This window comes from Drosophila hydei, unplaced genomic scaffold, assembly GCF_003285905.1.
Source record: "Drosophila hydei strain 15085-1641.00,03,60 unplaced genomic scaffold, DhydRS2 tig00000172-arrow-pilon, whole genome shotgun sequence".
In the NCBI taxonomy this organism is placed as follows: Eukaryota; Metazoa; Arthropoda; class Insecta; order Diptera; family Drosophilidae; genus Drosophila; species Drosophila hydei.
Genome location: NW_022045682.1, coordinates 52,669 through 70,758, shown reverse-complemented (window position 1 = coordinate 70,758; position 18,090 = coordinate 52,669). Strand labels below are relative to the sequence as shown.

Here is an 18,090-nt window from a genome sequence, read left to right as displayed (position 1 = left end):
AATTATTTTAGCAACGCCAATTAATGTAAAGAAATAAGTAGCTATAATTCTGTTATTCTCGTTCGATAAAAATTATTTTAATAGTCTTATACATATATCTAGTTCCTCATAAAATGTTTATCAGTTGGTGCGCAACTTCTGTTAGAATTTTCCTCGATAGCTAAGGTGATACGCCAAAACAATAATAAAGATAAAATACTGCTTGTGTGTGATCTCACTGACTCACGAGAACGTCTGAACAAATTTAGATAGGTGTGTATATAGCAAACATATACAAAGTAATTTATAAGCAAAACATTAGTTGATCATTTTTCGCGACTTGCAACGGTTGTACAAAACGAGAGAAATACAATTTTATTGCGATATCGACTGAATCTACATTTGCCTCTAGTGTTAATGCGTTTTCTATACATGTAACTGCGGATTGTTAAGGCCGTTGATAACATATATTATTAAATTCCTTATATTTTGAGCAATGAGCTGCTGCTGTGGAAAAAGGAAACGTGATGTGGATCTGAGCAGTTGTGATGAGGAAAAATATTTACATCTAAGGACAAATAATGTAAGTATTTCCACTTTGCTTAGTACTATTTTCTTTCTTATCGCACGCATTAGGAGTGAGCTTTTGTAGCTCTAACAATAGTTGAAATATACCTCTATCTTGATTTGTACGGATTTACCGTTCATAACGTTATCAGAGCACTACTGCCTATGAACGCATATCAAACCTTTAGCTAAAACAGTCGATAATTTAAGCGCGAAGTGGTTGCACCTTGGTGGATAGCTGAGTACTTTTTAGCAAAAACAGTCAAATCAGCTCCTAACACATCTCTTATTGCGTGCTCAAAAAAAAGAGAAAAATATAGAGAGAGAGGCACACACGCTTAAAAGCCAAGGGGTGTAGGCATTATATATACAACTATGTATATATAATCGATACACATGGTTACACAAAAGAAGCATATAGAGAGATACAAGCAGTTAGAGAGCCAGAGAGAGAGTGAGAGAGACCACATTGAGAACAAGCTCCAAGCATCTCAGAAACAAGAAATTGTGTCGCGCTTTCTGTCAACCGGTTAGTATGACTGCAATCACGCTGTTGATACGCGAACTTTGCGATCTGTCGGATGCATTTTGGCATAACCAGTTCAATTTTGTCCGAAGTCTACAATATTACCAAACCAAACGCCGTTTACGCTTATTTTGGCTCCACTGTCGAGAACATTGGTTGCATCAGCGTAAAATCCCATCGGGGTATAGTGAAATAAACAGCATGCAACATGCTACGGGAACGCAAATTGATTTTGGTGCTATTGAAGCGAGCACGAGTTACCATCCCACTGAAAATTTCGACCATCAACAAACGGAGTGGTGTGATGTTATCGAAATAGTGAATGGTCTGGATTTCAATGTACGTACAGAGAAACGTAAGCATATATTGTATGAACATTTCGTTAATAAAGGGAAGTAAGTGCAAGCATATGTATGCTCTACGTTCAGATCTGTAAATGCCAACAATTACGTATTATTTCAATTTAATGTTTTATTGAACATGTCTAAGTTTTGATGAGAACGTCTCTCGCTCTTTGTGTGTCTATTTGACGTTTAGCGGGCTCTTCTTCACATCTGTTTCTCATAATAACGGCGGGAAGCTTTTGAGCTTTCGCTCAGCTGTTAGCTACAGTCGTGGCATATAAAATAGGCCCATCGTGTACTGTTTTCATTACTTGCTTATATACTTTAACTGTATGTTTCTTATATATTCGTATTAATACAAATACTAATACAAGTACACATATTTTGCCAAGCATCATCACCTTCGATCCACCTTATTGTTTGTGTTTATATATTGTACAGCATATTCTACTCACGTCCAACTGTGTCTGTTAGACAGTCTATATATGTATGCCTGTATATGAGTAAGCTTTCCACATAGCGCTTTAGCTTTAAGTCTCTCCTGATTGGGGCGAGACAACCAAATGTGAGACATAAAAATAAGTAAAAACAATTGCGGCAGTAGTGATTGTTGAAGAGTGAAACAAATAACTCAGCGTAGCTTATTTTACAACTCGATTAACAACTGTGATATGTATTTTAATATGAATCTATAGTGTACAAAGCAGTTTTTACTTTTATACGGCTCTTCTTCCTTATAACGGCAAACCCTCTGCGCAGACAAACATAATTATTAATTAATTATTAAATAACCACTTGTACTTGCTGTTGTTGTTGTTGCTGTTGTCTTAAACATTTAAGAGATGTGCCTTAAGACTTTGTGCCGAAAACTATTTTGTTGTTGTCATCCATATAGAAAGGGTGGTTTCAATGAGGTAAGCAACGAGTCAAGGATTTTCCTTTGGAATATATTTGTAATAGTGCAGTGATAATATGGAGACATTTAACGAAAAATATAAAATATATACATATGTTTCATCATGTTTCATTATTCAACTCTGTTAAAATAAAAAGGATTATTTAAAGAACTGCGTGTCGATAACTCATAATATTATTATTATATATGTACTGCAATGGCAGTTGTTTTGTTGATCTATCGGCACTATGTATAGTAGCTATTTTGGTTTGAGCTAGTGCTACAGAGCAGGCTAGCTGCAATTGTGGTTTGACACGTTGGATTTCGGAAATGTCGAGTTTATCAATTTTTGATACTTTCAGTTTTGATGGCAAAAGTGAACAGCTAGACATCGTAGTAATGTAGATATATATGTAAGCATTGGCCACACTTACTAATATAATTATTTACTTCAGGCGTCCTTTTATGAATACTCTGATGCACTTCCCAAATATTATACCGACGAAGTTGGCGAGCTTTGCGAAGGCGTCAGCCTTACCTTCAGTGGAAAGATTTCTATTCATTGCGAGCGGTGAGTAATTGGGTACGCTTAACATATGTATCTGGAGCTTACTTAAGTCGTATTTATCTGCAGATTCTCTATTAATTTTATGTACAACAATGAGTCGCGAGATGTTGCGTTGCACATTAATCCCAGGCTTCCTCAGAACTACATTGTGCGTAACACCAAAGTCCGGGGTGTTTGGGGCCGTGAAGAAGTCTCCTCGGCGCTGCCATTCTTGCTACGTCGCGGCGATAGGTTTTCAATTCAAGTGTTTATTACGGACGCGTGTTATATGATATCGATAAATGGCAATCATTTTGCTGAATATAGCCACCGCCTACCATTGAACGGAGTTCAAATTCTCGATGTCAAAGGTGACGTGGAAGACGTGGAAATGAAGCGAGCCGTGGTCCAAGCATATCCACAACGGTTTAATGAATCAGCGATACGAGTTATAGAAGCGCATCTTTCGACGGAAGCGGACGAAGTTGATGCCAATACCGAAGACGTTATTAGTATACCGCATGAATGGTGTTTAATCAGTGCGCCCAGTCCAAAACTGGAAAACAACTCATTGAAGAGCCATCGCAAATCTATTGATCAAGGACTTACGCTTCCATACTATGGGAAAATTTTGCCAAAATCATTGAAGGAAGGCCGCTGCTTAAAGATTGATGGCCGTGTTCGTCTATTGCCCCATTCGTTTTACATAAATTTGCAGCAAGGTCACAACATTTGGCCGCATCCCGTCATTGCATTCCATTTGAATCCGCGCTTTTCACAAAACAGCACTGGTGCTATAGGAAAGGCCATTGTCTGTCGCAACGCTTGGTATAATGGATCTTGGGCGGAAGAGGAGCGATCTGAACTGGACACAAACTTTAGTCCGGGTCGTACATTTAGCTTGGTAATCGCTTGCTCCGCAAACTCATTTGAAGTCTACGTAAATCGACAGTTCATTACTGAATTTAAATACCACGTTCAACCCGATATTGTCGATACGGTGTACATACAGGGTGATGTCAAGCTCTGGAATGTGACACTAGAAGTCAATCCAATTATTAAGGGGAAACATCTGCGCATCTATCACAATCCTTTGCCTGTTGAAGAATATTAGATAAGAAAGTGTATCCTTTTCCATTGTTTTCTTGTTGTAAGCTTAAGTATAAACCAGTTGCCTTTAAAGACAATAATTTGCTTTCGATTTAAACGTCCGGCCAAAAGCATCGAAAGTAGAACATCGTGGTATATGTTGTTATAAGCCTGGGTCAATTTTTACCCTTAACTCAAATTGTGTATTGATGCTTTTGGTATTCCTTGTTATAATTTGTGGTATAATCTCTTAAAAGTTCTCCAAATCTAAATTTAAGAAACAAATAAATCTAAATACATGTTAAGTGTGTGGGTTCTCATTATTAAATCAGTTATATCGAATAGTTAAGTAACAGACTAAGATGGTCTTCACGATGCAACTATACAATGAAATTGTCTTATCGATAAGCAAAACATTTTAAGATTCTTTATAGATGTCATACCAATATAATTGAAACTCTAGTGAACTCCCAAATATTTGTATATTGAAATCAACTTTCCAGTATTGTTAATCATGCTGCAATCTTTTTAATGACACTTTCAATCAAAATATTCCCACATTTTGCAAATCAACAACAAAATCAACAAAATTCATTTAAGTTATAGCCCGCTTAGTTGACCCAGCTTGTTTCGCAGGACGTTCGACACAAAAGTCCAATTTATTTTAGCGAAACATTGGAAGACGACCAATTTTCGACCTTTGCCAATGCCGACATTTGAGTATGCATAAAATTCATAGGGGGCTGGAAGGCCATGAATGTATACACTGGCGCGCGCAGCATTGCCTTGAGGCGTGATTTGGATGCTTTGTCTGTATTCTATGAAGAACGCAGCGCTGCCAATCCTAAGAAATTGTTTATGTTGAAAAACACGGCTCGGCCTGGTCTTAGTTTTCTCATTCATGGATTAATTCTTAGCGATTGCGAGCACTTTGTGATTGACTTTATGTCCAAAATGACAAGGCCAAAAAGTAAAAAGCGTGACACTGTCTTGGAGATTGGGGCGCGTCTGCCACAAAACTATATTACACGGAACTCGCGGTTAATGGGCAAGTGGGGCCCAGAGGAGAACTCGTCTAATTTACCATTTCAACTCAAACGTGGCAAAACATTTTGGATGCAGGTGCTGCTGACAGACGATTCGTTTTTTATTTCGGTAAATGGCTTTCACTTCGCCACGTATAGATACCGCATGCCCTATAAGTGGATAACTGGAGTTGATGTCCGCGGAGATGTCGCCGATATAGTCATTGACATCTTCCATGTTACGGAATATCCGGTTCGTGTAAGCCTTAGCTTGGCGAACGAATTGCCATTCATTAGAGATACTTCAAAAGAAATGTTGCTTCACAGTAGCCTTCACGTGTCTAATAAGCTGCGGTTTATTGATAATCCCATTCCAATCGTCGAGGCTGCCCCAGTTTCCACACCTGATTTGATCATACCGTACTATGGGCGAATGCAACAGAATGAAAAACTTACGGATGGTCGTATGATGCGCATTGAGGGTCGTGTTCGTCTAATGCCACAAACTTTTTGTGTGACCTTACAGTGCGGGCAGAACATTTGGCCGCCTCCAAATGCATCGCTATCATTTAGTCCCAATTTCATACGGGGCAGTCGCACCAAGGTGGGTAAAGCCATAATTACGAGGAGCGCCTTTATAAACGGTAAGGAGATAAATCGTGAAGTCTCACGCCTCAGCACCCATTTGGGACCGGGGAAAGCATTTGTTCTTATAATCGCCTGCCGGAAGAACTGCTATGAATTATATGTCAACAGCAACTCGATCCTGACATTCAAACATCAGATGAATCCCGCAGACATTGACATGGTTAACATCAGGGGTGACGTTAAGCTGTGGAATGTTGTCATCGAGGTCGGCACACTTCCGTCGCGGCTCCGTCGTACGTATTCCCTTTAACTGTTATTATCAATTTACTAACTCTAACTAATACCCGCACAGCTCGTTCGATACACAGTGTTGCTTCAAAAAAATAAATACAAGAATATATTGGATCTCTGTTTAAAAGCTTCTAGCATACATGAAGCAAATATAATTATAGCTCTGAGCTGGCAGAACAAGTTCAATAGAAGAATGTAATATTGTTAAATAATAAAATCGTACGTATGGCAATTGTTATTTGGCTGGATTTTTAATTAACTATTATGTATAGCGAATAGATACCAGCCGCCGTTTACAATTTCATCTTCAGCTAACATTCTTATTCCTTACTATTTTGCAATTAAAATGGCAAATGGCACCGCGCGCCTTAAACAGGTCGGGCACAACTGCAGGGCGCTTCTACTCATAAATGTCTTCGTGCTGTCAAGTCCATAATAAGAAGGCAGGTTGACTGTGGTAGAGGTATTCTTCAATTGATTATTAAAAATGATAATCGATTAAGGACGCCTCCTGACAGTTGTCGCTGCTGTGTCTGTTGGCCTGCTGCGCTCGACTGACATTTATGTCTGCATGTGTTGAGCACGACAGTTGACATTGTTTAGGCATGTGCAGCAAAAAGTGGTATCGAAATGAGCCAGTCCCGAAACGTCGCAGAAGACGGAAAATATTTCCCAAGGTTGCCAAAGGAAGTCGCTTCGGCATAGCGAGAAAAAACTTAATATTATTTATGGTTCAAGTTCGAACGTGCTACGCATTTCTCGTCTGTTTTGGTAATGAAGTGGATCATTGCCCGTTCAGCTCACTGCTCGCCGTTGGCTTTATTGAATATTCATCAAATGTATCGATATATATCGATATATCTTTATGCCTTATCTAACATGTATAGCCTCTTTTGCCTGATCAACTGCAATTCTAACTCCCTTGCTTTTTAAGCTAATTTAAGCACAAAAGCAAACTGAGGTGATTGTAAGAACATCCGATTAGGTATTTTATTAAAATTATTAAAAAGGCTTCGTTTAGCGCCGACTTTCTGTATAACTGCTGCGTATTAATACTCTCAATATCGATTGCATCCTTTGTGAACGGTCGGTCGACAGGTAGTTTTGCTGACGGCTCCAATTTTTTGTAATCAAATTCAGAATTAATTATGCGTTCATGGTTAGCGGCGGCAACTGATGCTGCTGCTGCTGTTGCTGCTACTGCCGATTTCAAAAATGTTCGCCTCAGCAATTAAAATCGTCGCGCCAAAAAAAAAAATGAAATGCCAAAAGCGACCAATGTTCTCTTCAAATTAATGCTTCCTATGTAAGTATCCTTTGATGTTCGACCCGATCTTTCAATTACTGCAGGTCTTCCACGTATTGCTTTGCCGTTGCTGATGCGTTTTCGTTGTGCTTGTTTCAAGTTGATATTAATTATTAATTTTATATATTTTTTCAGCGCTTCTGGTCAGATGGGCCACGACACCATCCAATATCTTTTGCTGATCCCATTTCGCATTTCACGCATAACTTGGTCATCCCTGTAATTTGTCACCATTGATGACATTATTAACTGCATCGCCTGAAAGTTGTTTTTCTGTTCTCGCTCCCTTTGTGATGACTCACTTTAACGAATTCTATTATTTATTGTTATGTTATTTTTGAGATATGACATATAATATGAGCAAGCTCGAAACATTTAGTTATTAGTAAACTAAGAAAAATATTTGATTTTATTATGGATACAAATGAATTGTCTAAATTACCAGATGGCCCAATTTAGATCTTGACTTTTGCCGAGTTCGAAAAGCAAGGGAATCTAAGTACAAGTCTAAGCCAGCCAGATACGAAAGTTAGTCGGCGTTACCATTATTTGCCGCCAGCAAGTATCTTATCAATATTCCATCTGTGTAGCACAGTCGCACAGAAGACAGCGCGGCATCGGCAGCTCGGCTCAAATTCTAAATAAAACCTCAATTGACGCTTCACTTGAAATGGTCAACGGAATGCAACTCGTTTCCCATATAACGCAATATCGCAGTCTTAAATAATAGCCGCCTTCCGACCAAATTGCAAGCAAACGAAAAAACATACTCATCGAAAACTGTTCGGCATAGACGCACAAATATTTGAGAGAGGCAGCAGCTATGCCTCGCCTTACTTTATCCTCTGGACTCAACGTTGTCCGTTGCTTTAATCAAAGTGAGTAGATTTAAGACGCTGCCAGAAACAATTACGCGCTATATAGGTGTGGAATGTCCAAGGACACATTTGCCATAGCTTACCTTAGTAAGTCATTGAAGTGTACTACAAAACACAGGTAGCTTAAGCTTCCATTTCTGCATCGATAATCCGAATTTGCCAACTTGAAATGGTACAAACAGAAGGTGAAAAATTATATCAACTTGGCTGTAGATTGTGATCAAGCACTTTGCCTAGATTACAGTTATGAATCCGTATGTGAGAACGCGTCGATCTCTGCATCTAGACTTCAAATTTTTTCTAGGTGCGCGTATATAGCACGCGAATATCAAGTTTGTTTAAAATAATCGATAACTATTTCCGTTTTATTGTTATCGCTTAAAAACATGATCGAAATGCAGCTATTAAATTATATCTCGTACGGCTTAAGAGCTAGATCGTCCAAATGTTGTATTAAGTTGGAAGTATATTTTCTAAAATTCCGATTGTTTTATTTTGGATATCGGCTTCAAATGGAGTTGGAATGATTTAAGACTTGTGTTAGATGGTGTAGCTGTTGTTACTAACTTTAGATTCTTAAGACCCGTGCTGCTAAGACCCGCTGCTGACAACTTATCTTACGGCAAAAGCTTTAATAGATGTGTCTTCTAAAGAAAGTCTTTGCTAGATAAAGTCTTAATATTGGTTTAAGTCACCAAGAGCTTTGTATATATTTAAGTTATTTGTAACCGCCAAGAAATGCTTTTTTGCCCATAGCCTCACAATAGTTACAACACAGTATCCAACGGCCCAAGCTCCTGCGATCTGCAGTCGTCTTACTCGTTTGCTGCTGCTTCGATTCAGCAACATTAAAACAATATGAAAGCGTGCCGCTTCTGCAGCCTAACGTAAGCTGCTGCTGCTGTTACTGCTGCTGGTGGTGGTGCTGCTGCTGGTGCTGCTGCTGAAGTTGCTTTTTTGTGTAAGCGATAAATTCACAACACGGCCTGAAACTTGTTTTGTGCCGCAAACTGGAAGTTTGATCCTGCAAGGTTCCAAATTCATGTGTGTGTCTGTGTGTGTGTGTGTGTGTGTATGTATGTATGTATGTGTGTGTGTGTATGTGTGTGTATGTGTATGTGTGTGTATGTGTGTATGTGTGTGTGTGTGTGTGTGTCTGTGTGTGTGTGTGTGTGTGTGTGTGTGGGTCGAAGGGACCGACAGCGTCGACTGGTGCTTGAGCTCTGGTTTCTCGGAATACCGCTCGAGATCAATCTTTCACTCTTCTGATTGCATATTTTTATATGGTAGTTGGGCACATCATTCGCATCCTTTTTCGGTGTTTCGCCGCCAGCAACTAGTTGCTTTTTCGTTGCTTTTCTGTATCACGTGCTCTTTCTTCAAATACCCTGTACAACTAAACATGGTAAGGTGATGATCCATCGGAGTATAGCATATGAAGACTTTATGTTCCAGACCATGATCTGCTGATGGTTTCCATATAGACAAGTCTCCTTCCTAAAAGAGCTTTGTAATCCACATTCAAAATAAAATTAGTCATTAATTGGGTTTATTGGGTAAATTTAAGTTGAAATTATTCAATTAGATCATAACGTCTTTAATTTTCTGTTTACAATGAAACAAAAATTCCAAAGATTTCAGTGCGACAATATTGTTTTATTAATTTTGGGTGCTTTGATTCAGCTTGCCTTATTTTGCAAATCAATTTAATACGAGTTTTTAACACTCGTTAGTCTCACTGGATGGTTGTGCCCCACGTTTTTCCATTTTGGCAACCAATCTAATGTAATGTATTATCGGGTCGATTGTAAAAAATTGATTTTTCTTTAGCTTTGACTATAAATGGACGAAAATGGGACGGCATGTCTTTTTGGAAGCGTATTGATTCGGAATATCGATATGTATTCACAGAGTTGCTATGGCTTAACAACTTTTCAAAATATTCATTTCATTCCGAAAAAAGACCTCTAGAACTATGTATGACTCTAGCTTAGGTATTCGTTGCCAGATTTGAAAGCTGGTGGACCTTTTGTTGATACCCTCTTACACCCTATGTACGGCCTTAAATCAAAGAAAATGCCAGGATCGCAGCTCACATGCCATACGTACTATATTTCATTGGCAAATTACCACTTGGGGGGAAGAAACGACGGAAGTCTGACTTAAGCTTTGACATGTTGCGTCGACACACCGAAAGCAGGCGCCAATTGGCTGTGAATATATATTACGCTTCAACTAGGAGTCCATTTGGAGCTGGCCAGCTCGGGCAGTGCCAACTGGTCACATATGGCACCAGGGCGCAGACGAGTAAATTATGGACGCTGATAAGCATCTCGTGACTCGCCTCCACAATACTCTTCGGTCATACAATAAGGGCAGCATTTTGCATTGTGTGGGTGGAATCTTAATCCACGCTGCGATTGAGTGCTCCGGTATTGTGCACTTACCTGTACAGCTGCTTCGTACAGCACGGTATACGTTCTAGTTGACAAGCCAGCCAGGTGTTGCCCTTGCACAATTAGCAATGCCGTCTTCGCAACGTCTTGGTCTGGCGCTGACTGCTTAGCAAATTGATGGCCAGCTATCGCGAAGTTGTTGGCATAAGTTTAATGTTCTTGCTACACTGACGCCAGTTTCTGATGATAACGTCTTTATATACCTACAAATATATGTATGTATATATTAGCTAATTATGTACAAAATATACATTTACATGAACAGAAGCTACTTAAAATGGTCTTCTGCAAATGCATGAAGGATACCATAACCTTCTTATTTGCCAGCTTCACTCTGTTTGCATTTCTCGTATAAATAAATTTAAGCTACATATTCCGGAAGAGTGAAAGACAACGTTGAATCTATTTTTAAGAAGCTGTGCTCTATTTTCAGTGAAATATTGTGACCTATAAAGAGTTGCTGCGATGTTTCTAAGCATAATAATGATGATACAAAAGATTCTGAAATTAGTTATAGTAATTAAATTTTTGGAAATCCTCCCGGAACCCTTCTATGTGGTCTAGCTGGACACTGTCATCCGTTTTTCTACATCCAGCTCCCACCGATTCGGCGTAGTCACAGACGCTATTCCAATCATCTGGCGGCGTCTGAAAAATTGAAAAAAAAATTAAATATGCTGAAGAAGGCGATGCTAGTAAACTTCAGACCATTATGTGCAAATTGAGCCCAATGTCTAGTAAAAGTACTTCAATTGGGTCACATGAGTTTATCTTGCCTTACCTAGTCAATTACTAATTACTCAGTGGCTCAGCATCGTCCAACCTCTTTAATCAAAAATAAACTTAAATTTTTTTTTCAAATGGGCTCAGTTATATTTTTTGATTAATATATATTGAAAATGCCGAAAGTAAGTGGCAGAAGATGCCGTAATTCGATTTTGGCTTGGTCAACAATTGAATAGCCGCGACTGTTTCTGTTGGCCCCAGTTCGTCCGATACCCTGCACTGCTTGAATGGGTGCTAAAGAGTACAACATTATATAAAAAATAACGAAAATTAAAATTTAATGTCCTTTAGACAATCATATCCAGGTAAATCGCTTCACCTTTCAGCATAAACAGCGAAGGAATATTTTAAATAAAGTGAGTAAGGACTAAACGCAAATTTAGGAGTTTAAAGCAATGAGACTATTGAAATTATAGTCGAAAACCCATACTTTACTTTAACGGTCAGATCCCATGGTATAGGGTAGTAACGAGTCGAATACGACCAGAAGAGTAATCTCATTTGTTTTATTTTAAGAACGTCACTTGTGTATTGCTCTCGGGCGCCAACGGTTCGTGCGTTCCGATGCACAGCGCCAATTCTGTCCCCACCGCTGTCTAGCCCCTGCCCAGACGGTTTTGGCTTGGCGTGCAATTTAGCGTCAGTATGCAAATAATTTGCTTTTGCGTTGTTTTTAACTATGCGACGCCAGCTGTTGGCTCTCCATATACGCGTGCATACGGCCATATGTATGCATACATATGTATACACACATATGTATACATACATATATTCTTCTGCAATTGAATTTTATTTTTATGCTGTGGTCTTAAAGATACAAAATGAATACAATTTACTATTCAAAAAGATTTGAGTTGCACAAGTTAGCAACTTTTCTTAGATTCATTTCAATTTTAAGAGAACTTCCAACTGATTTGAAATCTATTTATGGCAACAAAAAGAGCCATAAAATTATGGCGTTAACTAACATTTCACGTTTATTACTGGCAACATGTGATATAAATATCATTATCATCCTCATCCTCATCATCATCATCATCATCATTATCACCCCCAAACTGCGGTTGGGGCAAAAATAGGCCCAAAGTAAGTAAACACCAGGAAGAAGCAGTGCTAAATGTTGTTACCTTTAGTAGATTTAAAATAGAACAACCAACAATGGATCTATTTTTAATCTAGATTTCACTAATATTTGTGCGAAGCTGTCTCGACCAGAACTGACTGCCAGCCTGAATAACATGTGATCCAACAATCTAACTTGTTGTTTCAACTGATTACTCAAATGCTAACTGGAGAGTGAAATCACTTTGAATAACTACAATAAAGATGAAGATTCTAGGGGTCAATTATATGCAGATTTCAATGTGAAAATAAGAAGCCAGATTCATTTAGAATGTTCTCTGACCCTTTTAAGGCATTTTAATGCAAGTTTTGTTTCACTTTCTTATATCTTTTGAAGATCATATTCTGTATAGGTATCTAAGGCGTTTTAATGACCTCAATTCATCAATCCGATGAAGATACAGACTCATATTCTCTTGGCCTGTTGGCCGATCTAGTTGGCTCTCTAGAATATTAATTTGCGTCGTAACTAACTGAATTTCAATTTTTAACCTAAAATTATAATACCTATGATTAATAAATGAAAGTGACTATAAAATAGCATTTGCGGAAATAGCAGCCAGTTGCAGCACCTTAATCGCGTGCATATTTAATTGTTTAGATCTAGAAACCTGCGCTTACAAACCAGTTCTTGTATGAATTACTAGCTGATGTAATTCAAACTGGCTATTGCACACTAGGTCAAGTGTATGCCCGATTGAGAAAGATAAACTGCATCTTTTTAAAAATTAATGCTCTACAAATGCACATGCCTCAACTAGCCGAGGGAGTGTGTGGTGTCATAACGCCTTGCTCGCCTATAGGAGATAAGGTAACAATATTTGTGTGTAGTACTTTTTTGGGTGATAAGAGGTCGCTCGCTGGCTCGCTGGCTCGTTCTCGCGTCCTAAAACGGCTTATGGGAACTTGGTACAATTGAACTCATACAGTGCCATTCTACGTGCACCTGTTGCCTTAACACTCTTCCCTCAGCCACCTTCCCACCCTCTTCCGTTGCTCCATCGTTGTGAGGTTTGATAAGATTAATAAATATATAAAAATATAAAACCCCTACATACATTTGAGTCGAATTTTTTAAGTGCTCCCGCACTCAGGTGAGTAATGGGTCAGTCCCAGCCACATGCAAACACATACAAACTTCATTTGACAGTCAATTTTTGTATTTCAGCTTTCTGCTATTATGGCACAATACATTTTGTGTTTTTTTTTTAATAAAATGAGATTATTGGTTATGCGTCAGTTTCATTTACATAGATAGATAGATAAACTAAAAATATCTATTTCGCAATTACTCTACTTCTCCATTCTGCAACGAACATCAAGTTCTCATGTACAAAATACAAAATAGTCATATTTTAAACGTTTCTTAGAATCGAATTTTCATTTCTCGCTTGCTTAGATTAGATTTTGATTTGCGACAATTATTTTGGTAATTATTGTCACAAGTTCTCTACACCTTACTTCTCATTAGATTTATTGTCTTTTAAAAAGTTGTTAATTAATATTTTACTGTTTGTACTACGGAACATGTTTGGCCTTAATTATCATACATTTTGTTGTATTACAAGCGGGTTTAAATTAAGATCACATAGCTGGTTTCTATTCTACAAATATCTTTTATATATCAATATGCTCATGCACAGTAAAATCTCCCCAGTGCGTAACTTATTTACTAATCTAGCTTACTTCAACTTATCGCGAAGCTTAAGAACTTTATAAAGCTGATTTGGTTAAATGTGACTTCAGTCATGCTTAAATTGTGCTAAGTCCCAATGGAAACAATAACCAGCACAGGAACTATCAGGACGACACTTGTGAAACTCTTAAGACACATTAAAAGTCTTTCCAAATTTATAATTCTGCTCCTTCACTCGTCTTTCTTACGCTTAACCTTTCCCTCCGTTTGAATAGTCGAGTTTATTGCCTCGATGCAATCAGCAATGCTTGGCTCCGATTGGTCAGAGCTGTAGTCTTTGCCCGCCATACGGCTCAGTGTCAGTATGTAGGAACAAGCCACACGCAATACCGATAGCTTCGATAGCTTCTGTGAGCTTGCGTATGCTGGTACAGCGCGGCGCAGTGTCTCATAGGCAGCGGAAATCGTGTGAACCCGAGTGCGTTCCCGGGCGTTTGCCTCGATTCTGCGTTCGCGAGTCATGTTTTTATAGTTCCGTTGCTGCGGTCTTGAGAGGGAGCTACTATGATGATCTTTGCAAGTCTCCTCCTCGTCGATGGTGTGCTCCTCTAGGATTTCGCTGGACTCGTTGGGCATATCCTTGTTCTTGGCGCTCTTGAAAGTGAGATGTAACTGCTTTTCACCTGATTCTACATCGTTGAAGTGCGGCTTTCTTGTTATTAGCGCCAGTGGCTCTTCTTGCGCTGGGAAGGCGAACGCACGATGTAGCGTAGTAACACCGGGATGGCGCACGAAAATGTGAGCAGGATTAGGTAACATTTGACGTGGCAGCACTTGGGCAGGGTCCCATGTATGTGCCGAGGGCAAATGGTTATGGCTGATGTGTGATGGGGACTGAAGAGCTGGTGACGTCAACATAACGGCTGAATCAGCTGACGAAGAGTAACGTATTCGCTTCTTAAGCGGACCCACCGATGCCATGCTTGAGCCAACTGCTATCGAGGAGCAATAATTGTTCGCCGTCGATGTCGGCTCCACAAGTTTTGACGGCTCCATACTCTTCCGCTTATTGCGGACCAGGACAACAGAAGTTTCCTTAGGCGCGCCATATTTTGATGGTTCGTTGTGGGGTGTGGCACACTGCGACGCATCTTCTAGCGGCAAATCATCACCGCCTTCGCTTTCCGAACTAGCGGAACAAAAGCCGGCATCGCGGTCGTTCGAACTGGGTGAATCTAGTAGTAAATAAAATTGTATATTAATTTTAGAGTTGTACAGCAACAGTTTAGGATAGATGAATGCCAAAAAAGAATTGCATATTCTGTCTGTATAATTTACTTTTATTATTGCATTTTAAAGCATTTGTATTTAATTAAAAGGTATATATGTATATATATATATATATATATATATATGCTTCACTTTATACACATTGATAACATTATGCAGTGCAATAGTTACTAAAAGCTAAGCAAAAATAATTTTAAATGCAAAATCTTATTAAATTATTGGCCTGTCTGCAGTTGGGTCCGTTGATAATTTGTGGGAACGCAAGCAAGTGTGTCATATTTCAGACGATCGGATGAGCGAGTAAAATTAAATAAAGCCCCGAAAATGTTAATTCCAGTTATTCATCGCAAACGAAAATAAAACCAGTTTACTCCAATTTGATCGGTCTGCCTACCATTGACCTCCACAGTGAATTTAACAACTTTAGACCGCGTTTTTGCATTTTATTGTCAGACTAAAGAAGTACGTAAAGTCAACTTGTAATCATTTTTAATAACCTAAACTCCTCTGAGCTGAATCAAGATTAGTTAAATGATAAATAGATTCATTTCTCTCCATATAACTTCCAAGTTCCATTTCACACTTATACATTGTAGGTCTTAACTATAGCAACCGCATGCACAGACACATGTGACTGCTTTTATATATTTATTTTTTCTTGTGCATGTTGACACAACTATTTATAACCGTATTTCGCTATCTTTGCTAATTTTAGACCAGAAAGCGACAGAGCGAATTTCAAGAAACTGCAGAGACAGGCTGTACAAATAACAGTAGTTAACGATCTGATGTACATACACATACAAATGCAAATACATACGTATCCACATACCATCTATGTAGTTAGACAACAAATGTTCAGCTAAATGTTGACGTCTAGGTCAAAACACCTGTAATCATATTTAGCTCTTCATGTGAACACAATTAAGATGATAATTGGGCAATGTTTTATAGTGTGATAGTGTCGCAGTGTACTGTACACATCTCTTGAATTCCTATCGATACGCCCATAAATGTGGCTAAACACTTAGCTTTTTCGATTGTGGAGTTTTGATAAAGAATTGTTTGATATAAAACCGATGCAGCTTTCAATCAGAAGCCGTGTCCTCTGGTTGCTGCGAAATAAAGTGCAGCCGTTTAGATATAATTGGTCTTTTTTCCTAAGAATGAATGACTGCAACTTGAAGCTATTTTAAAAAGACACATTTCAAATATATGGGACGGCTGAAAACTGTATTCTCATTCTAAATGTCAGCCAAAGGTTATCAGGCAGAGTCTGCTCTGCACTGGCTGCTTACTAGACTGCTGTCAGGGTTCCGTGTGTGGGAAGCGTGCTCTTATCAGCAGAGGTCTACGCGCCAAGTATAGGTATATGTGTAGAGGATGATGCTGTGTTTGTTATAGTAACATGACAATTCATTTTCATGAATGAAACAAAATAAAATGATATATTAACGGTACGTTAAGGTGTTTTTATACGGACTTATATTCCGAATTCACTTGAAACACAAATCGCAGACGCTAAACGTCTATAATGCAAGAAGTCTCATATGAACGACTAACTGCTAAGTTTATTTGGATTCATTGGTCATTTATCAGTTTCTAAAACAAAATTTAACTACTTTGGGGGTATCTGATAACATAAATGCCTTCCCTCCAATTACATGTCTTGCTACTGCAATAGGGATTTAATCAATAGTAGCATCAACAATGGCTAGTGACTAATGGGCGAATCGGATTAATTGCGGAAAAACGTATCAGAGAGGCTGACATAGCTGCAGCGTCGCGACGCGGCAGCCAGCCAGCCAGCCAACGTTCTGCCACACTTGGATACTGGGTGAACCCAAGGGAGCTGGGGAGGGCATGGCTTCCCAAGGCGACGGATAACTGTACCCCAAAACTAAATGTGATTGCCAAATGGCGCCCCTTTTTAGTTGGCGCCGCCTGTTTCAGTGCTGTTCACCCGTCTGGTTCTGATAAACAATCAAAGGCAAAAATGTAAGGACAGTAAAGTGAGAGTGCCCATTTCTCTCTAAAGAAATAGTTTAACAAAAAATAGGATTGCATTAAAACTGTGCTGATTCTATATCGACTTTTTAACCTTGTAGACATTATTAATCTATCTGCCTTACTTTCGCAGACTTGTTCGCTCTTCATATATGTATGTATGAAAACGTGGTCACTTTATATGGTGAATGATACTAGATTATAGGAACTAAAACAATATTTCGACAGCTGTTGTTATTAGTGGAAACACAAACTTTTGCGAGTAATTTTTTATTTAATATTTATAGTCGGTAAATGTTTTGTTTGCTGTTTTGGTTCGAGGTTCTGTTTAAAAACAGAATAAAAACTGCATGGCAAAATGTATTATAATATGATTAGTTGGAGCAGTTCGAAAAAATGTTGAACAAATTTATAAACTATTCCTGCTGCATTGTCTACAACCAATGGTACTAAGTATCATTATATAAATATAAATATTATATAAATACAAATATATTTCAGATACCTGTGCTTTATATATATTTTTGATTGGGTTTTTTTTACAGGTTTCAGTGTCCTACCTTTTTTGATAATGGCTTCAAGCTCGGCTGCATTCAATTGCATGTAAAGTTTTTCTGCCTTGACTTCCATATTTTGGGTCAATTTTGTTTATTTTATAATTTGAACTAAACGCGTAATCCACAAAACGGTCTTGAACTGTATTGAATTGTATTTGTAATTATTTTATTTGAGTTAAAGTTACACTGGAATTGATAAGG

General features: G+C 38.5%; 3 protein-coding genes across 7 annotated transcripts; 2 read left to right on the top strand and 1 right to left on the bottom strand.

The window, feature by feature from the left end:
• Positions 1 to 444: 444 nt before the first annotated feature.
• Positions 445 to 4,248, top strand: LOC111595991 (galectin-9). 5 transcript variants are annotated; one of them, XM_023309985.2, is made up of 3 exons: positions 445 to 562; positions 2,767 to 2,882; positions 2,946 to 4,248. In XM_023309985.2, exons 1-3 carry the CDS (start codon positions 476 to 478, stop codon positions 3,970 to 3,972), a joined length of 1,230 nt encoding a protein of 409 aa, XP_023165753.1. In that variant the 5' UTR covers positions 445 to 475; the 3' UTR covers positions 3,973 to 4,248. The 5 variants fall into 5 exon arrangements, with proteins under 5 accessions (XP_023165753.1, XP_023165751.1, XP_023165756.1 ...); XM_023309983.2 differs by lacking the exon at positions 445 to 562 and adding an exon at positions 766 to 1,411 and having other exon boundaries at positions 2,946 to 4,246; XM_023309988.2 differs by lacking the exon at positions 445 to 562 and adding an exon at positions 1,395 to 1,427 and having other exon boundaries at positions 2,946 to 4,247.
• A 169-nt stretch (positions 4,249 to 4,417) lies between these two features.
• LOC111595992 (galectin-4) lies at positions 4,418 to 6,077 on the top strand. The gene is made up of 2 exons (XM_023309989.2): positions 4,418 to 5,853; positions 5,913 to 6,077. Exons 1-2 carry the CDS (start codon positions 4,701 to 4,703, stop codon positions 5,945 to 5,947), a joined length of 1,188 nt encoding a protein of 395 aa, XP_023165757.2. The 5' UTR covers positions 4,418 to 4,700; the 3' UTR covers positions 5,948 to 6,077.
• A 7,529-nt stretch (positions 6,078 to 13,606) lies between these two features.
• LOC111596009 lies at positions 13,607 to 18,090 on the bottom strand. Its single transcript, XM_023310028.2, has 2 exons — positions 17,893 to 18,090; positions 13,607 to 15,270 (listed from the first exon to the last, which is right to left on the bottom strand). The coding sequence occupies exons 1-2, from the start codon at positions 17,960 to 17,962 to the stop codon at positions 14,267 to 14,269; spliced, it is 1,074 nt and encodes a 357-aa protein (XP_023165796.1). The 5' UTR covers positions 17,963 to 18,090; the 3' UTR covers positions 13,607 to 14,266.